A 22,019-nucleotide genomic window follows, 5' to 3' on the forward strand; every position below is an offset into this window, starting at 1 on the left:
TCCTACCCAGCCTGTACTCTGTGACGGACCATTTTGCTATGATGCAGACATCACTTATTTGTCCTTTGACCTTCTGCATACTTCCCTGGCAAGTGACTGACTACAGGCAAGTAAAACTGTCTATTTTCTCTGCTTTGATTCTCCAGCTGTTGTATAATCATAGACAAAACTACGTGCCAGCAACGCTCCACATCCATGGAATCTAGGAGTGTATGGTTTCCCCTTTACCATTTGGAGCTCAAAGGAACAGAGTCTTAAAGTAAAAATTAACAGAAAAAATAAGGCTAAATGTGTTTTGTTTATGAAGTCTGTGATGGTTATACTTTGTCCCGGGGTCTTCTACCTGGATTTCTTTCTTACCATATCTCACTGTTCTCCCCTAAAATGATTTCATCTTAAGAACCATCCTTAGGACTTAACTTTTAGATATTCTTGCTACTTTTGATGTCATGGCCAAGAGAATAAAGTTTCCTCCTTACATAGGAGAGATTGAGGGGTGTCTGATGGTTCAGGCAGTTAAGTGTCTGCCTTTGGCTCAAGTCATGATCCCAGGGTCCTGGAATTGAGCCCCATGTTGGGCTCTCTGCTCAGCAGGGAGTTTGCTTCTCTCTCTCACTCTCCCTCTGTGCTCTCGCTCTCTTTCAAATAAATAAAATCTTAAAAATAAAAAAGGAGAGATTGATCCTTCTGTGATGTTTCAACATCATATCTGGGATAGGTGGTGGTTGATCCACAGGTGGGATCCTCATCCCCACATGAAAGGGTTTTTGGCTTTCTCTGTCTGTGCTTGGCATCAAAGCCTTATTTTCCTGGCCCAGCTGGAAAGGGTTCAGAGTACAGCCCTGAGTGCAAGCTTCAATACAGAAATAAATAGGAACCCAGCCATTCAGGTTGGGCAAAGGTGGAATGCATTCGGATGAAAGTTATAGCTTTTGATAGGAAGACTAAGTCCTAGTAGGGAGGACAGTGCAGATGGACCCTCTCCCTAGTGAGGATTGCCCATGGAATGGAAGGTGCTGAGACGCAGCGTTCCACAATGGCATTAGCTCCCTGCTACCTGGAAGTAAAGCTCTGAGTCCTCGGTGGGACATCCAGGGCCTGCCGTGAACTAGAGCAATCTGCTTTTCCAGCTTGATTTCCTACTGTTTCACTGTGTCCAGCCATACTTATGTACTTGCTATTCCCCAACAGTCCAGATATATATTCCTTTTTCTCATTGTATGTCTGTCTTATAAACGTAAGACACAATACTCACACAAATTTGGAACAACACAGAAAAGTAGAAAGGAAAAAAGTCCCTTGATTGGCCATTCAGACAAAACACCTGAAAACATTTCGCTGTGTTTCCTTCCAGGTTTTTGTCTCCCCTGAATATACATTTTCTTTGTTTCTTGTTTTTACATAGTCTGTCTTTCATCCTTCTTTTTAAAGGAAGCATTACATAAGCATTGTCCATGTTCATAAAACTCAGACACATCATTTTTATTTTCTATTATTCTTATCAACAACAGAAGTTTCTTTCTCACAATTCTGGTAGCTGGAAGTCTGAGGGCGCCAGGAGAGTCAGGTTCCAGAGGGGATGCTTTTCTGGTTACTAGCTGCCTATTGCAGCAGGAGAATGAGCTAGCTCTCTGGCCTCTTGATAAGGGCACTAACTCCATTCATGAGGGATCCACCCTCATGCCCTAAATAGCTCCCAAAGGCCCCACCTCCAGATACCATCACATAGGGGGATTAGACTTTAACATATGAATGGGAACACACACACACACACACACACACACACACACACACACACATTTATAATCCATACAGCAGCATCCAAATAGGTGCTAAGAAAAAAAATTATATCCTCTTACTTCTTCCCCAGATTGCCCAAATAGATTGTGCCCAGCCAGTCAAGGAGCGCTCTCCTTGCAGCGGTGTGTAAGGAAGTGGGGCGGGGGCGGGGGGCTGCAGAGGGAAAGGAAGGTGGTGGGAGGGCAGCTTGCCTCTGAGATTCTCTATGTGATGGGTACCAAAGCCTCACTTGGGGAAATCTGTCAAACAGCTGAAGCTGTGACTCTCCATCCTTGCAAATGATGATAGATGTAAGAGGTTTCTACAGGACAGCTACAAGGATTAAAAAAATATATATATGCAAAGGGGACCAATACACAGGCAGCAAGGCAAAGTGGCTACTGACTAATTTAAGTGCTTTCCACCTCTCTGCTCCTTAGGTCAGGTTAAAAATGCAAAACCCTCTGACATTAGATTAAATAATGGAGTGTTAACCTTAAAAATAAAGCTGCCAGTTATTTTTCTAGCAAAAGATGGTTTTATTCCGGAATAAAAGAGAATTACACTCTGGGACAAGCACGCTGCCAGAAAGCTGTAGGCTACACTCAAGAACAATGGAGAGGAATGAGCTTTGATAGAGGAAACAGGGAAGTTGGGAAGGCTATTACAAACAGAAGTCCAGGGAAGCCTGGGTGGCTCAGTTGGTTAAGCGTCTGCCTTTGGCTTAGGTCATGATCCCAGGGTCCTGGGATTGCCCCAGAGTCGGGCTCCCTGCTCAGCGGGGAGCCTGCTTTTCCCTCTGCTTGCCCTTCCCCTGCTTGTGCTTGCTCAAGCTCTCTCTCTGACAAATAAATAGATTTAAAAAAATAATAAGTAAACAGAAGTCCATTGGACTAAACTGAGGCTCGTAGTATAGTGGCTTCTCATTGACTGGATTGTGACGGTCTCTTACTGGCCGGGTTGCTGCGGGAGGATAGTCAAGTAGTCTGGAGGTGCAAGGGTGCAGGGTCCCTCTGCTCCTGTTGGGTCTGCAGCTGAGGAGTGGTAGGGCATGGGAGCGTCCCTGCTGAACCTCCCAACTTCATTTTTGTGAGATTTCCCACTAAATTTCACAGGGGCAAATACCAGCTAAAGCTTTGCTTCAAATGCAGCAACCGGATGGAGATACAAGGAAAATAAACACTTTCCTAGAATATAACTTAGAATTGCTTCTTGGTCTTCCTTCATCCAAGCCACACCATTCACCGCAGATGTTGCCCTTCTCAGCAAACTGAGAGGAATAGTGGAGACGCCACCAATACAACCCTCTTATCATAGGAAGAGACACGAAATGTCATTTTTATGGCGTACGAAAAGAGGATGCCAATTTATTAGTGGATGCAGAGTATCTCTATGAGAAGGCCTTGTCTGGGCGTCCGTATGGTGTCCTTCGTTTCTCTCCCACATCAAACCATGCTTTTAAATCCAAGTTCAAATTCTCCTCCTCTGCCAAGGTCACTGAGGCTGAAGTCATGGGAAAACCAGGTTTTCATGGGAGCAAATTTTCTGTCATAAGAAGGTTCGTGTTGGATTCTGAAATTGAATACTTCTCAAAAATAGTAGCAGTGTGAAGGGTCTGTTGACACGTTCTGTCTGCGAACAGATGGGAATTTGGAAAATGATACACTTAGGCCGCTCTGTCTTACTATCCCCTTTTTATCCCCATTTTGAGTCAGACGCTTTGCTGGCTTCCAGGCGAATCTGGCTAGATGTCTGCTCTTCCTCAGGGTTCGGTGGGCTGTTTGGATCGACAACTCAGGAAACGTGGCCCCTGAGAGACTCTTTCCTGCCTTTTGTAAGCATAGTAAAAATTCAGAGGTAAATAAATCTTGAGGGACTCTCATGAAGTCTCAGTGAATCTTAGCCTCATCCTTGTTTGGAATTTTCTAGCTAACCTGCGTTTCTGCATGGCGAATAATGATCTGAGGATCTGGTTTAGGGTCAGATAGTTTAGCGTGGGTTTTGTTTCATAGGTGAGAAGATAAAATTTACTTTGAAAAAGTTCAATTTTACCCATGAGACCTGTATCCGGAGATGCATTTTCTTAAAACTTTGATATGTATTCATCGCTTCAACAACTGTTGTTAACGGTGGCATAGGATCTTACTGAATGCGTTTCTTTTGCCACCTGTTCATGATGTTCTCTTAGCCTGAAAAAATGTTGTTTTTACTTCCTCCCCCCAAACAGAATTAGGTGCTCTTCTGTCTGTGTTCTTGTAGCATAAACGCTTACCTGTCTCTAGGTCTAATTTCATCTACGTGGGCACAAACATATTCAGGATTTTAAGCTTCTTCTTTTTTTTTTTTTTTTTAAGATTTTATTTATTTATTTGACAGAGAGACAGCCAGAGAGAGAGGGAACACAAGCAGGGGGAGTGGGAGAGGGAGAAGCAGGCTCCCAGCGGAGGAGCCCGATGTGGGGCTCGATCCCAGGATGCCAGGATCACACCCTGAGCTGAAGGCAGACGCTTAACGACTGAGCCACCCAGGCGCCCCAGGATTTTAAGCTTCTTGACACCAGGTTACCAGGCTCTTAATAAATACTATGAAATACTAGAGTATTTTTAATCTCTCCTGAGCAAAAGCCTTTTCATAATTTGTGTATCGTACTGCCTATGGATGGTCTTGTGCTTGAATAGTACCAATTAGTACTTTATCCATTATGTGACTAAGCATCTGACAGTAATATGTCAGTGATTATCTTACAGTAATTTGTCAGTGATGAACGGTTTTTGATTTTCTCTTGTAATGCGTTACCACAAACCTATACAACAATTACTGCTTGTTGTTCTAGAAAGCCACTTCAGACTGCCAAGTCCCATATCACACAGAACCTTTTTTCCAATACACAATTAAGTGTATTTTTCCCTTTGTGGGGGAAAAATGGTAAAAGTGAAGTAATGGAAGGAAGTAGGCCTGTTCTTTTGTTAATTGGTATAGTGGGGAACCGTGTATCCCTTATTGTGGGAATTTGATCATTTCCAGCCGCCCAGGAGGGTGAATCTGTTAGTTTGGATTTCACATCTCTTTCAGTCTCTCTCTTGAATGTCTGGTGGTAATGAAATGAAATGGAATTCATCCTTTACAAACCCTATTATTATGGGCCAGGCACTGTGCTAGGATTTGGGAATAAGAGAGGATATGGTTCTCAAAACCATCCATATTGGAGCTTATAGCAGATCTCATAGATCTTTCTTCTGCCTCTTCTGTGGAGTCTATGAGCTGAACACCTTTTGGAATCTGAAGAGCAGGATCTCGATGAAGCAATAAAAAGCATTAAAAGCAATAAAGCAATAAAAATTGAAAAGTGTGGGCATTTAGCACTGAGTGGGACACAGCATCACTTTTGTGGCTTTCTTGACAAAAGTTCATAACCTGAATTTAGTTATGAGGGAATATTAGACAAGCTTAAGCTGGGTGACATTCTATAGAACTGGCCAGTACTCTTCAAAAACCTCAAGGACAAAAGAAGACTGAGGAACTGTTACAATTTAAAGGAAACTAAAGACAGATCAGTGACCCTAAATATTTCACGTGATCCTGGATTGGATCCTGGACCAGCAGAAGGACATTTGGTTGGGGGGAGGGTGCCAATTAGCAACATTTGAATATTCCTGGTCTTGAGGTTAAATAAGACATTACCATTTGGGAAATCTGATGCGGGGCATGGATTCTCAGAAATTAAGAACCAAATGGTTACATTGCACAAGTTGTTTTTAATACAAAGTTATTCACGTGTTAAATTTTATATACATTTTAACATATAGCACACTACTACAATGAAAGTAGGTAGTGGGACAAAGTTTCTAAGTTGTATGAAAAATATATTTTTTCCATCCTGACATTGCCTGTCTATGAATGTGCGTGTGCCTCTGTGTATGTGTATATGTATATTTCCTTTCAAGCACAATGTCAAGTTCTAAATTTGAACCCTTTGTAACTATGAGCCTAAACCAAATGGCTGCTTGTTCTCCCCTGCTTATGATTCCCAAGCAGCTGCTCATTTCCCCCAATTTATTTTCATCTTTGAGGAACTGATACTAAGTGGCAGACCTTGGTAACCATATTGTTACACTGATGGCCATCACCAGGGAGATGCATGGAGAATGGAGTGAGATGTAATGCTAATGTCGTTTTAAATCACAAAACCTCCTTTGTAAAAGACAAGCATACTGTCTTTGTTCAATCTAAATTCTGAATTATTGAGTTAAATAACATGTATTACCCAACTCAGCATCAAAAAACTAAACAATCCAATTAAAAACTGGGCAGACAACCTGTTAGGAGGTGGGGAGGGGACAGTGAAGTATCCCTCAAACTGAGAAGACACTTTGAGACTGGAAAATGAAGGAGGCCACTCCAAAGAGTTTACACGGAATTTTATTAAGGGTCACTGACTGATGCAGGGGATCGGGCTGAGGAAGATGACCTATGGCAGCTGCACAGCTGTTCTCACAAAGTCCAGACCTTAGTCCACAGATTTTATAGAGCGACGGGACACGCGGAAGGGCACTGTAGTGAGTCCCAAGGGTTCACATCCACCTCAAAGGGCTCGAATGCACCCAGTTGACAGCTACCCTTTAATTAGATCTTGTGGCACCACTTGTGCTTCAGGAAAGAAGGAAGACTGTATTATCTCCCACGGATCTATTGGAGACCAAAACGAGCCTTCCCAGTCTTGGCAGACATCTCTAAGGTATGTATATTAATCTCCAAAGGACCGGGGACACGTAGCCCCAAGAGAAGTCATTGAGCAAACATGAACAAGATGGAGGCCCAAGATGGCATCAGTATTGTCAGCACTCCTACGGGACTTGAAGAGATATTTTTCCAAAGACCTCCAGAAGGCCAACAGACACATGAAAAGATGTTCAATATCACTAATCATCAGGGAAAGAAATGCAAATTAAAACCATAATGAGATATCACCGCACACCTGCCAGGAATGGATAAAATCAAAAGACAAGAAATAACAACTGTTGGTGATGGTGTGGGGGAAAAGGAACCCTCATGCCTTGTTGGTAGGAACATAAATTGGTACAGCCACCGTGGAAAACAGTCTGGAGGTTCCTGAAAAAATTAAAAACAGAAATATCCTATGATACAATAATTCCCATTCTGGGTACTTACACAAAGAAAATGAAAACACTGGTTTGAAGAGATATGTGCACCCCTATGTTTATTGCAGCATTATCTACAATAGCCAAGATATGGAAGCAGTCCAAGTATGCTTTGATAAATGAGTGAATAAGGAAGATGTGGTGAATATATACACATTCACCACATACACAGCCATAAAAAAAATGATGATATCTTGCCATTTGCGACAACATGGACAGACCTAGAGGGTATTATAAGTGAAATAAGTCAAATTGAGAAAGATAAATACCATACAGTTTCACTCGTGTGGATCTAAAAAACAAAATAAATAAATAAACAGCAAAACCAGACCTATAAATACAGAGAACAAGATGATGGTTGCCAGAGAGAAGGCAGTTGGGGGAATGGGCAAAATGGGTAGAGAGGAGTGGGAAATACAGGCTTCCAGTTACGGAATGAATAAGTTACAGGAATAAAAGGCACAGCATAGGGAATATAGTCAATGGTATTATAATAGCATCGTATGATGACACATGTTAGCTATACTTAGGGTGAGCATAGCATGACATATAGAGATGTTGAATTACTATGTTGTACACCTGAAACTAATGTAACATTGTGTGTCAACTATATGTAAATAAACTTTTTTTAAAGTAGGAAAATATAGAAATGTATTAATAAAGTGTTATTTTTCTGGGAAAAAAATAACACGTATTATCTTCACCACTGAGAAGTGATATCCTGATGAAGAAAGGCAATATTAAAATATTGAAGCATATACCTTCAAAATGAGTTATATAAAAGCAAAATTATCTTTCAATTCCTAACACATGGTGTCATCTTCTAAATAAGTATATGTGGAGGCTGAAAGTACATTGGGAGGTTAAAAATGAAATCTTCACTCTTTAAATTATGAGTCATCTTCTAACAAATTAAAATCTACTACATGATGGCTGAATTGTTTCCAAAGAACAGATCTTTTCATCCAGAACTAAGTAGTCCCACTAACCCATATTTTCCTTTTGTTTACAGAAAGCCCTCTGCTTTGAATACACTTCGGCTGACATAGCAAACTTGAACTTGATGGAACATAGCTAATTATGGGGCAATACTCCCCCACTCATTAGGGAACATACAAATAAAGACCCTTAGACCTTTAGGTTTTGATTTTGTGAAAAGAACATTATTTTGCAGCCTAACGATGGTCCATTTCTTATTTTAAAGGTTAGGAGGTAGGTTTGAAATGCAGAGATCATGCTTCCCAGAATGAGAGGCAAAAAACATCTTTATTATTGTTTTGAACTTATGTGAGGGAAGCAGGGTGTTTGAGTATGTTGGAGGATTGGAGGTGGGTTGAGCGGGGTCTAGTATTAAATACACCAAGGTGAACTCTGGTTCAGTGTTGGTGAATTTTTCCTATTGATTTGTCATTTATTGTAAGAAACTCCCCACATTTTTCTGTGGCGACAGATGGTGCTCTGCCAGTCAAAGTCCATTGGAATGAAGTCTGGAAGCTGAGATCGTAGTTAACTTCATGTGGTATCTGGTGATCCTGAATCATTCCCATTAAGAGAGACCAAGCCTAGAAGTCTTCAAATACCATAACTCAGAAATTTAATTCCCAAGTGGCCAAAAATCATTGATAAAATTATTCTCCCCAGTTCTTTATTGTGAAATGTACTGTAACTTACTGAAGACTGTAAAATGTATATGTGTAATTTAAAGAATTAAAAAAAAATATTGGGGCGCCCGAGTAGCGCAGTCGTTGAGCGTCTGCCTTCGGCTCAGGGCGTGATCCCGGCATTCGGGATCGAGCCCCACATTGGGCTCCTCCGTTGGGAGCCTGCTTCTTCCTCTCCCACTCCCTCTGCTGTGTTCCCTCTCTCGCTGGCTGTCTCTCTGTCAAGTAAATAAAATCTTTAAAAAAAAAAGTCTGTGAACTCACACCAGGGTTAAGAAGTAGAACATGAATTCCTTAGACGCCTGTGCGTGTCCTTCACTGATTGCATACAGCTGCACCTTTTCTTCTCCCAAAGGGAAGTCTGACTTTTGTGTTAACTGTTCCTTTACTTTCTGTATAGTGTGGCAACCTCTGTAGATATTGCTAAAAAATATTGATTAGTTTTACTTATTTTTGAACTTTATATAAATTTTTTTTAAAAATGTGCTGTGGGGCGCCTGGGTGGCTCAGGTGGTTAAGCCTTGGACTGTTGATTTCTGCTGTGGTCATGATCTTGGGGTGGTGAGATGGAGCCCCATGTTGGGCTGCACTGGGCATGGAGCCTGTCTAGGATTCTGTCTCTCCCTCTGCCCCTTCTGCTGCCTTTTTTTTTTTTTTAATTAAAAATAAAAGTGCTGTATGTTTTTAGCTATGACTTTTCCCCCCAGAATTACTAGTTTGAGATTCATCCATGTTGGTATCAGTACGTCATTCATTGTTACTGCCATTAGTATTTCATTTAGTAAATAAACGATCCATTGAAGGAGATTTAGTTTCCGGTTTTCTCAGGTTTTTATTTTTGCTGTTCAGTTACAAGCAGTGCTGATAATGCATTTCTTGTACATGTCTCCTAACATGCATGGCATTTTTCCATGTACTTAGGCCTGGAATGCTGAATCATATGTTATATGGCATATTCACCTTTATTAGGTAATACAGAAATGGCTTCCAACGTGGTTGTAACAATTTATGTTCCCACCGGCAAAGCATAAAACTTGCCATTCCTTCACATCTTCACTTATGCTTGGTGTCCTCAAACTTTTCCATTGTAGCCGTGGGATGGGTGTATCGCTACAGCTTACTTTGGATCTTCCTAATTGCTAATGAGATTGAGTATCTTTTCATTTGTGTATTGACAACTGGAATTCTTTTATGAAGTGCCCGTTAGTCTTTTATCCATTTTTCTGTTGGGTTGTCGGTCTTTTCCTTATTGATGCAAAGGCATTCCTTATATAGTCTAGGTAGTAACCCTTTGTTTATATGTGTGACAAATATCATTTCCCAGTTTGTGACTTGTGATTTCATGTTCTTTATGGTATCTTTTAGTCAACATTAACTTAATTTTAAAATGATTGAGTTGATCCATCTTTCCTTTATCACTCTTTTTATGTTGTGGAAAGTTCTTTCTCTGTCAATAAAATAAAGTTAGTCTCTCTCCTCTACAGTCTTCTCTGTTACATTTCTTTTTTTTTTTTTTTAAAGATTGTATTTATTTATTCGACAGAGATAGAGACAGCCAGCGAGAGAGGGAACACAAGCAGGGGGAGTGGGAGAGGAAGAAGCAGGCTCCCAGCAGAGGAGCCCGATGTGGGGCTCGATCCCATAACGCCGGGATCACGCCCTGAGCCGAAGGCAGACGCTTAACGGCTGTGCCACCCAGGTGCCCCTTCTCTGTTACATTTCTACTTTTACATTTAGATCTTCATTCCGGCTGGAATTGGTTTCTATATTTGGTTTATGGTAGGGGGTCCGGTTTTATTCTTTTCCATAGAGAAAACCAGTTGGCCCAGGGCCAATTAATGAAAAGCTATTTTCCCCACATTGATCTGAAATTCCATGTCAGACATTTAGCAGATGTCCATTTATACATGTCTGGGCCCCCTCTGCTTTTCCTTTGGTTTGTCTCTCCCCACACCAATACCACACTGTCTTAATTACTGTGCCTTTAGAATGTCTTGATATCTGATAGAGCAAGTGGTCTCATCTTTCCTTTGCTATTTATGACCCATTGCACTTCCATATACATTTTATATTGTTTGTGAAGTTCAACCAGAAAAAAAAATTTTTTTGAGAGGAATGGAAGTACACATCTATTTTAGGAAAATTGACATCTTTATGATATTGAGGCCTCTATTCCATAAGCAATGGTATATCTTTCCATTTGCTTGGACCTTTTTAAAAAATGTTTAAATAAATTTTCATAATTTTCTTCATAAAGATCTTATACAGTTTTATTTGATTTATTCTTTAGATACTCTATATTTTTTTAGATTGTTGTAAATTGTGTCTTCTTAAATATCATTTTCTTAGTGTTTGTTACTGGTGAATAGAAAAGCAATTGATTTTTATATATTGATTTTATATACAGCCAACTTGCTACACTTTCTAATTTTAATAATTTGTTGATTATTTGGGGTTTTCTATATTATTTCTCAGTAATAGCAATTTTCTTCCTTCCCAATTCTTTTTTTTTTTTTTATAAAGATTTTTAAATTTATTTATTGGACAGAGAGAGACACAGCAAGAAAGGGAACACCAGCAGGGCTAGTGGGAGAGCTGAGCAGGGAGCCTGATGCGGGCCTCGATCCCAGGACCCTGGGATCATGACCTGAGCTGAAGGCAGACGCTTAACGACTGAGCCACCCAGGCGCCCCTTCCTTCCCAATTGTTATATCTCATATTTCTTTTTCTTTCTTACTCCACTGACAAGTCTTCTACTCTAGTGTTGTAAAGGGGTAGTAATAAATGGTGTCCTTGGTGCTGATTTTAAAGAGAATGCTTTCAACATTTCTTCATAAATATTTTTGTATCTATTGAGATGATCACATTTTTCCATTAATTATAAATTATATTCATTGATTTACTGATATCAAACCAGTCTTGCACTCCTGGAATAAAACTATCTTGGTCATGATGGGTGATTCTTTTTATACATTTCTGAATTTTGCTAATATTTTGTTAAGATTTTTGTATCTTCATTCGTAAATGAGATAGGCCTATAGTTTTCTTTCATTGTACTGCCATTGTCAGGTTTTAATTTCAAAATTATGAAAGCGTCATAAAAAGGGTTGGGGGCCAATGTATTCCTTCTTTTTCTGTATATTGGAATAGTTGTGTAAAAAAGAATATAGTGATATTCAGGTCTTTATTTTTGCTTCAGTTTTTGTTAAAATTCTCTAGGAATTTTTTCATTCATCTAAAATTTCAAATATTTAGAATGTTCATGAAATTTTTCCTGTCTTTGAAATATCTAGAACAACTAAAATTATGATCCTATGTTCTTTAATATTTATTTATGTCCTCTTTTTTCCTTAAAAAATCTTGCCATAGAGTTACTAGAGTTTCCAGTGTTTTAGAAGAATCTATATTTAGCTTTTTGATCTGCACTTGTTTGCGTTGTATTTCAATACGTCTGTTATTAATGATTTCGTTTCTTTGAATTCTTTGGATTTTTTTTACTAATCTTTTTCTAATTTCTTAAAATACAGGTTAAAACTTTCCTCTACATAATGCTTTCACTATCTCCACACACTTTAATGTATAATATTTTTTATTATTTATTTCTAAATATAATTTTATGTTTGAATTCTGTTTTGAATGAGTTGTGTATTTTTTTAATTTTTAAAGATATAAGGATTTTCTAATTATCTTTTTGTTACTGTTGTCTAGCACAATTACATTGAGTCAGTAAATGTTTGATGTAGCATATCATTCTTTTGAAACTGTTAAGACTTACTTGCTTTTTGTCCAGCATATTGTCAATTTTTATAAATGCTCCATGGGTGCCCCCAAACAAACACTGGATTTTGAAGCTGCTAGGAGTAGTGGTCTATATATGTCTATTACACCAAGCTTGTCCATTATATGGATCAAATTTCCTCTATCCTTGTTTTTGAATGTTTGATCTGTCAGTTACTGCTAGAGATGTGTTAAAAATTTCCCACTGTTGTAGATTTGTTGCATTCTCTTTGTTAATACTTCTTATATATTTTCAATGTATTTTGTAAGTTACAGATGATTTTAAACTTGTTATATCCATTTTGATATGAGAAATACAGTTATTCAGGGAGGCTCACTTTTGGGCTATAGGTTATTTTTAGTTCAGTGATTCTGATTTTTATATTTTATAAAACATTTAATAAACCACACTTTATAAAAAAAGGATTTTATTAACTTATTTAGCAATTTAGGGTTAAAAATATTCACATCCCTTGATGCTATTCTGAGATGCCATCTAAATGAAATAACCAGTAGATTAAAAGCTTTGTGTACCACAATACATATTTGTGGTGGTTGAAACATAGATTTATAACAACAGGAGAATGTTTAAGTAGCAGGGCAACCGGGTGGCTCAGTCACTTAAGCAACCGACTCTTGATTTCAGCTCAGGTCATGATCTCAGGGTTGTAAGATCGAGCTCCTCGTCACATTCCACACCAAGTGGGGAGTCAGCTTGGGATTCTCTCTCTCTCTCCCTCTGCTCCTCCCCCCTTCTTGCATGTGAGCACTCTCTCTCTCAATAAATAAATTTTAAAAATCTTTTTAAAAAGAATGTTTAAGTAGTTAAGACACATCTACATGATGGTATATTATAGTCATTAGAATCATTTATAAAGAATTTGTAATAGCACAAAATTATCACAGTGATTTGTAAATGAAGTAGAATATACTTTACGCTATGATTTCAATTACCTTAATGACAACCGTGGAAAAAATTCTAAAGGGAAATATCTCTAAATAGTAACATCAGTTGGTGACATTTGATTTCCCCCTTCCTTTCTATTATTTGTGTTTTCCCTATTTTCTGCAATTCTTTTACAGTTAAATGGGGGAAATAAGCTTAAAAATATGGACTCACAAATACATTTCTAACTAGTATTTGAGTTTACATAGTTTGTCTTTCATTCTGTTATGTTGTTATTGATATTTTTAAAATATCAAGATAGAAAAACCACTTAAAACGTGTGATAGGGATATGTGTAAAGTAAAAGTCAATATTAAAAATAGATGTCCTATTGTGCTTTCTCTCTCACAGACAGAAAACTGAGAGAAGAGAACCAGTTCATTTCTCCTGTGGTTTCCAGTCATATGAGCCTGTGGACAAAACCAACAACTATTGGATCCCTCAGCCCACACGTGGTAGAGTTCCCAAGAAAACGAAAAGGAAGTGATTCAGACCCATCCCAGTAAGTGAATTTATTCCTCTAACCCCATGAAATCTTTCATTCTAAGGAAAAAAAGGAAAGATAACTTTTTAAATCATTGATGATTTTCAGTTACACGGTAACATTTGGATAGGGACAAGTATTTATCCATCCAGCTGCCACCTGTCACCGATCTTTAACTTTCCAATCCAACTTTGAAGCTTATTAGATATCTGGGGGTGGGGGTTGGCACAGCTGGAGTCTGAAAGACATAGGAACATAAGGTTAATTTGTTTAACATTTATGGTCACAGTAAGATACTTAACCTTCCTAATTGAATTGCTTAACCATGAGGAGAACATCTTCCTGCATGTTTCCCTTACAATAATAAATAATGTTGCTTCCTACCTTATCCATCATTTATATAATAACCAACCCTTGGTCTCTGTGGCCAGTTAAATCATAAAACTCTTGTTTCCATGTTTATTAAGCCGAGTAGATAATAAAGTCAGTGTTGAGGATACTTGCTATCTCCTTGTTTATTTTTATTGCTTAATGCAGCTTGTATCCCCAAATACTCTTTACTAAACTTCCCAAAGCTAGGATTTGTATGGTGAAAATGATAAGGCAAAGTAAATGCTGCGATCTAGAGTACTCCATCTTAGGCTGGTACTTTACATAAATGAGAAAGTTAATGATAGGTCTCCATGAATGAAGGGAAGAATTTTGAGTAGGGGGACAAGATGAGGACATACGGAAACAAGCTAGCTCTTTTTAAGCCTGTTCTTCTCAGTATGCTTTCTGATTTAGCTAAAACTCCCAAGACAGCAGAATCCGTGTTATTCAAATGCAAGTACCAATGCTCTTCTCAAGCCACGTATGAATGACTTGAAGGTTATCTACTGTTTTGGGTTGTCTGTATTCTCTTAGACTCTTCTATAAATGCGAATGATCATAAATAACTACAACTGACCAAGTGACTGTCTAGAACTGTTTACTGTTTTTCATCCTAAATTATCAGTTTGTGGTCACCACTCGCTCAGCTCAAGCTTGAAGTGATTCAGAATCATAAGCACCATTGCTCTTTCTTAGTATCTAAAGAAGATTGTGGCTGTCGAAGTGGAGCAGTGAGTAATAGACGTAACAGTTTTGTGCCACAAAGGGGGCGTGGTCGAGACCTCACAGTGGTGTGGGGAGTGAATGGGCAAGTGGGGTCAGTGGTGGGGGAAGTAATAGAAACTCGCAAAGTAGTGGCAGATAATGATTTTTTGGCAGAAGACAACAGTGAAGATTAGCCAGTTGCCCACAGTTTAGAAAATGAAGAAGCCAGGATGCTGAAATATCAAGTGGCTTGCCTAACATTGCACAACTAGTCAAAATGCCTGATTGTTAGTGTGGTACTTTCTTCATTACACCCTGCTTCCTGTCTCTCTGCCGCTGGACAGGGTAGGGGACTTCGGGCACATGAGGATAACCATGTTGTCCATTTCCCAGCATGTATGGGTAGAAGTGACCCAAGACCTCCTTCCTTCCAGGTCAGGAATCATGACAGAAAAAGTGGTGGAAAAGCTCTCTCAGAATCCTTTTACCTATCTTCTTTCAACAAGGATAGAAATATCAGCATCCAGTGGCAGCAGGTAAGTTCTGGACTTCGATTTGACATAATTCCTGCTTGAAGAAGGAGTATAATGGCAGTAGACAGAGAGTATATACCCCACTGATTTGTTCATTCTCTACCTGAGAGCTTCTCCATTCTACCCCAATCCTTCCTTCATTCCACCATTTTCCATTCCTCTAAGGAAATGGTGGATGTCAAAGTACTTTATGGGTTTTACAAAGTACTGATTTTATAGCAGCCTTCCCAGAGACTCAGGGCATGAAAGCCAGTCAGTAGACATGAAGTTGATTCCATTGTTGGAGCCCCAGAATATTGGGTATTTTTAAACAAAGAAGAATGTATGAGAATGTTTACCATTTCTGCAGCACTCTTGGTTTTGAATGGAGAGCTGATTCTTTTAAAAGGGTCATGGGTGAAGATTCCCTGGAATGTAATCATTAAATATTTCTTGAGTACCTAGTATGTGATACCCAGCAGACTAAGAGGGAGAAATACAGATAAGACATAAGAAACATGTACAAATGAGAAAGATACAGATAATTATTACACATTATGATAACCGTCATAATACATACCCCAGGTACCGTGGCAATGAAGACAGTTGGGCATTTAAATAAGATTGAGATTAGGAGGGAAGGACAGCTTCCTGCAGAGGTTGACTTAAGCTAAGTTTTGTGGTTTGTTTGTTTTTTTTTAAGATTTTATTTATTTAGTTGACAGAGAGACAGCCAGCGAGAGAGGGAACACAAGCAGGGGGAGTGGGAGAGGAAGAAGCAGGCTCTGAGTGGTGCAGGTGAGTCTGATGCGGGGCTCAATCCCAGGACCCTGCGATCATGACCTGAGCCGAAGGCAGATGCTTAACGACTGAGCCACTCAGGTGCCCCAACTTAAGCTGAGTTTTATATGAAGAATGGAAGTGAGCCCTTCAGAGCAGGAGTAGAGGAGGTATTTTAGGTAGAAGGAAGAACTGTGTAGAGGCCTAGGGCATGAAATATGAAACAACACTCTGCTAATCAGGAAACAAGTGGCTGGCACAATAGCGCAGGGGCGTACACAGAGGTGGGTGAGCTATGACGCTTGGGAGATGAACGTGGACTAGGTCAAAAATATCTGTTGAAATTATCTTGCATGCAATTAGGAAAATAGGATTTTAAGCATGAGAGGACTTGTCAAATTACATTTAAACAAAAATTGTGGGCCTTTGGACTTTTTTAATTTGGTAAAATATATATATAACATAAAAATTGCCATTTCAACCATTTTTTAACGTCTAGTTCAGTGGCATTAGTTACAGTCACAATGTTGTACAACCATTACTACTGCCTGTTTCCAAAACATTTTTATTACCCCAACTAGAAACTCTGTATGCATTAAATAATATTTCGTACCTTGTTTCCTTCAGTCCCTGGTAACCTCTAGCCTACTTTCTAGCTCTATGATTTTGCCTGTTCTAGATATTTTATATAAGTAGAGTCATGCAATGTTTGTCCTTTTGTGTCTGGCTTATTTCACTTAGCATTATATTTTCAGATTTCCTGTATGTTATAGCATATATCAGAAATTTATTCTTTTTATGGCTAATATTCCCTTCTATGTAGATACCACATTTTTTAACAATGTTACTTACATTAATATCAGATGTACAACATAGTCAACGTCGCTATACATTATACTATGCTTACCACATAAGCTACAGTCTGTCACCATACGCTGCTATTACAATATCATTGACAATATTCCCTATGCTGTGCCTTATATTCCCATGACTTATTCATTCTATAAGTGGAAGCCCGGATCTCCCACACCCCTTCACCCATTTGCCCATCCCCCACCCTCCTTCCCTCTGGCAACCATTAATTCTCTGTATTTATAGGTCTGACCCTGCTTTTAGTTTATTCATTTGTTTTTTAGATGCCACATGAGTGAAATCATGGTATTTGTCTTTCACAGTCAGACATTTTCACTTAGCTTAATATCCTCTGGGTCCTTCCATGTTGCAAATGGCAAGATCTCATCTTTTATGTGGCTGTGTAATATTCGTGCATGTACGTGTGTGTGTACTACTTTTTTATCCATTTGTCTATTGATGGACACTCAGGTTGCTTCTATATCTCGGCTATTATAAATAATGTTGCAATAAACATAGGGGTGCATGTATCTTTTTGAATTAGTGTTTTGGTTTTATTGGGTAAATACCCAGTAGTGGAATTCTTGGATCATATGGTATTTCTGTTTTTAAATTTTTTGAGAACCTTCCATACTGCTCTCCACAGTGGCTGTACTAATTTACATTCCCACCACAGTGCATGAGGGTTCCATTTTCTGTACATCCTCTCCAACACTTGTTATTTCTCATTTGTTTTTAGTTATTCTGACAGATGAAAAGTGTTATCTTGTGGTTTTGATTTGCATTTCCCTGATGATTAATGATTAGCATCTTTCCTTGTGTCTGTTGGCCATCTGTATGTCTTTGGAAAAATGTCTTTTCAGGTCCTCTGCCCATATTTAAATCAGACTGTTTATTTTTGGGGTGTTAAGTTGTAGAAGTTCTTTTTTATTTTGGATATTAACCCCTTATTAGATATGGAATTTGCAAATATCTTCTCCCATTTAGGTTGCCTTGTTATATTGAAGCTGCACAACAGCTTTTTATTTTGATGTAGGTCCAGTAGTTTATTTTTGCTTTTGTTTCCCTTGTCTTAGGAGATGTATCTAGAAAAATATTGTTACAGCCAATGGCAGAGAAATTACTGCCTGAATTCTCTTCTAGAATTTTTATGGTTTCCGTTCTCGCATATAGGTCTTTCATCCATTTTGAGTTTATTTTTGTGAATGGTGTTAGAAAGCATTCCAGTTTTCCCAGCACCATTTGTTGAAGAGATTTTCTTTTGCCCATTACATATTCTTGCCTCCTTTGTCATAGATTAATTGACCTTATAATGGTGGGTTTATTTCTGGGCTCTTTATTCTATCCCATTGATCTATGTGTCTGTTTTTGTGCCAGTACCATACCGTTTTGATTACTGTAGCTTTGTAGTGTATCTTGAAATCTGGAACTGTGATACCTTCAGTTTTGTTCTTTTTCAAGATTGCTTTGGCTATTTGGAGTCTTTTGTGGTTCCATACCAGTTGTAGGATTGTTTGTTTTAGTTCTGAAAAATGCTGTTGGTATGTTGATAGGGATTGCGTTGAATTTTTACGTTGCCTTGGGCAGAATGGACATTTAAAAAAAAAATTTTAAATTCAATTAGCCAACATATAATACATCATTAGTTTTTGATGTAGTGTTCAATGATTCATTGGTTGCGTATAACAATATTCTTTACTTCCATGAACATGGAATGTCTTTCCATTTATTTGTGTCATCTTTAGTTTCTTTTCATCAGTGTTTTAGTTTTCAGAGCATGGGTCTCTTACCTCCTTGGTTAAGTTTATTCCTAGATATTTTAGTCTTTTTGGTGCAATTGCAAATGGGATTGTTCACATAAAATCTTTCTGCTAGTTTATAACAAACTAGTGTATAAAAATGCAGTGGATTTCAGTATATTAATTTTGTATCCTGCAACTTTACTGAATTTATTAGTTTTAATAGTTTTTTGATGGAGGCTTTAGGGTTTTCTATATGTAAAATCATGTCATCTACAAACAGTGACAGTTTCACTTCTTCCTTACTGATATGATTGCCTCTTATTTCTTTTTCTAGTCTGATTGCTGTGACTAGGACTTCCAATATCATCTTGAATAAAAGTGGTGAGTGGACATCCTTGTGTTGTCCCTGGTCTTAGAGGAAAATCTCTTAGTCCTTCACCACTGAGTATGATGTTGACTTTGATTTTTTCATATATGGCCCATATTATGTCGAGGTATGTTCCTTCTAAACCCACTTTGTTGAGAGTTTTTATCATGAATGGAAGTTGAATTTTGTCAAATGCTTTTTCTGAATCTATTGAGAAGATCATGATTTTTTTAAAAAGATTTATTTATTTTAGAGATAGAGATTGAGAGCATGAGGGGGAGGGGCAGAGTGAGAGAGAGACAAGAAGAGTCCCCACTGAGCAGGGATCCCTACATGGGGTTTGATCCCAGGACCCTGAGATCATGCCCTGAGCTGAAACCAAGAGTTGGATGCTTAACTGACTGAGCCACCCAGGTGCCCTGAGAAGATCATATGATTTTTATTCTTCGTTTTGTTGATATGTATCATGTTGGTTGATTTGCAAATATTGACCCATCCTTGAATCCCCAGAATAAATCCTGTTTGATCATGGTGAATGATCTTTTTAGTGTATTGTCGAATGTGGTTTGCTAATATTTTGTTAAGGATTTTTACATCTATGCTCATCAGAGATATTGGCTTATAGTTGGGGTTTTTTTGTGGTGTCTTTGCCTGGTTTTGGTATCAGGATAATGCTGGCCTCATAGAATGTATTTGGAAGCCTTCGTTCTATTTTTTGGAATAGATTGAGGAGAATAGGTATTAACTCTTTAAGTGTTTAGAATTCACCTGTGAATCCATCGGTTCCTGCTTTTTTTTTTTTTTTTTTTAAGAGAGAGAGTGTGAGTGGGTTGTGGGGGGGTGGGGTGGAGATGGAGAGAGAGAATCCTAAGCAGGCTCCATGCTCAGCAAAGAACTCGATATGGGGCTCAATCTCACATTTTTTTTTTAATTACCAATTCAATTTCAGTACTAGTAATTGGTCTGTTCAGATGTTCTGTTTTTTCCTGATTCAGTTTTAGAAGACTGTATGTTTCTAGGAATTTATCCATTTCTTGTAGCTTGCCCAATTTTTGTAGTATTTTCTTATAATCCTTCCATATTTCTGTGGTATTCTTATTTTTCCTCTTTGTTTCTAATTTTATTTATTTGGGTCCTTTCTCTTTTTATTCCTTGATGAGTCTGGCTAAGGGTTTATCAATTTTGTTTATCTTTTCAAATAACCAGCTCTTGGTTTTCTTGATTTTTTTCTTTTTATTTTTTTAGTCTACATCATTACATCATTTATTTCTGCTCTGATCTTTATTATTTCCTTCCTTCTACTCATCTTGGGCTTTGTTTCTCTTTTGCTAGTTCTTTTAGATGTATGGTTAGATTGTTTGAGCTTTTTTCTTGGTTTGTTTCCTTTTTTTTTTTTTTTTTTTTGATGTAGGCCAGTATTGCTATGTATTTCCCTCCTGGAAATGCTTTTGCCATGTTCCAAAGATTTTGGACTATTGTATTTTCATTTTTCTCTCTTTCTTAATTTTCTCTTTGATTTCTTTGTTGACCTATTGTTATTTTGCTTCCATGTGTTTGTGGGTTTTTTAAGTTTTTTTTGGTGATTGATTTCTAGTTTCATGTAGTTGTGGTTAGAAAAGATGCATGGCATGGATTTCAATTTTCTTAAGTTTATTGAGACTTGTTTTATGGCCTAACAAGTGATCTATTCTGCAGAATGTTTCATGTGCACTTAAAAAGAATGTGTATTCTGTTATTTTTAGATGGAATGTTCTGTATATATGTGTTAAGTCCATCTGGTCTAACGTGTTGTTCAAAGCCATGGTTTCCGTATTGATTTTCTGCCTGGATGAAATACCCATTGATGTCATCATTGTATTACCGTCAGTTTCTCTATATTCATTAATGTTTGCATTATGTATTTAGGTGCTCCTATATTAGATGCATGGATATGTACAATTGTTCTGTACTCTTGTTGGATGGATCCCTTTATCATTATGTAATGGCTTTCTTTGACTCTTGTTACAGTCTTCACTTTAAAGTCTATTTTGTCTGATACAAGTATTCTTACCCCAGATTTTTTTTTTTTTACCCCACTTCCATTTGCATGGAATATTTTTTTCTATCTTTTTGCTTTCAATCTATATGTGTCTTTAGGTCTGAGGTAAGTCTTTTGTAGAGCATTTGTTTTTACCCGTTCTGCCACCCTATGTCTTTTGATTAAAGCATTTAGGCCATTTATATTTAAAGTAATTATTGGTAGGTATGTACTTATTGCCATTTCGTTATTTTTTTTATGGTTGTTTTTGTAGTTCTTCTCTTGCTCCCTTTCTTTGTGATTGATGAGTTTCTGTAGCATTATGTTTGGCTTTTTTTTTTTTTCCCTTTTTTTTGTGTCTATTATAGGTTTTGGGTTTGTGGTACCATGAGGTTCATATACAACATCCTAAGTACATAGCACTCTTTTTAAGCTGGTGGTCATTTAAGTTCAAACACATCCTAAAACAAAAACAAAAACAAAACACACCTTATTTCACCCTTTCCTTCATGTTTTATGTATATGCTGTCATATTTTGTATCTTTATTCATAATTTTCTAACATCTAATCATGGCCATTTCTTTTCCACTTAAAGAGGTACCTTTAACATTTCTTGTAAAGCTAGTTTAGTGGTAATAAAATCATTTTGGGGGGAACTTCAATTCTGAACGATGCCCTTGCCAGGTAGAATATTTTTGGCTATAGGTTTTTTCCATCAGTACCTTGAACATATCATGCGACTTTCTTTTGGCCTGCAAAGTTTCTGCTGAAAACTCAGCTGATAGCCTTACGGGGTTTTTCTTGTAGGTAACTGTTTGCTTCTCTCTTACTGCCTTTGAAAGTCTCTCTTTATATATTTATTTTTA

General features: G+C 37.9%; 1 protein-coding gene across 3 annotated transcripts in view; it reads left to right on the forward strand.

Moving 5' to 3' along the window:
* The window catches only part of BMAL2 (basic helix-loop-helix ARNT like 2), a 113,055-nt gene that overhangs the window by 31,352 nt on the left and 59,684 nt on the right, over nt 1–22,019 (forward strand). For all 3 annotated transcript variants that reach the window (XR_006782313.2, XM_045811888.2, XM_045811889.2), the window contains exons 2-3: nt 13,674–13,824; nt 15,318–15,419. Coding sequence is in view for 2 of the 3 variants with exons in the window: in XM_045811888.2 (XP_045667844.1) it covers nt 13,674–13,824; nt 15,318–15,419 (253 nt within the window). In the remaining variant the exon portion in view is untranslated. The remainder of the gene's footprint in view (nt 1–13,673; nt 13,825–15,317; nt 15,420–22,019) is intronic.

Source organism: Ursus americanus, chromosome 25 (assembly GCF_024610735.1).
Source record: "Ursus americanus isolate L20-20 chromosome 25, mUrsAme1.1.p, whole genome shotgun sequence".
NCBI lineage: Eukaryota > Metazoa > Chordata > Mammalia > Carnivora > Ursidae > Ursus > Ursus americanus.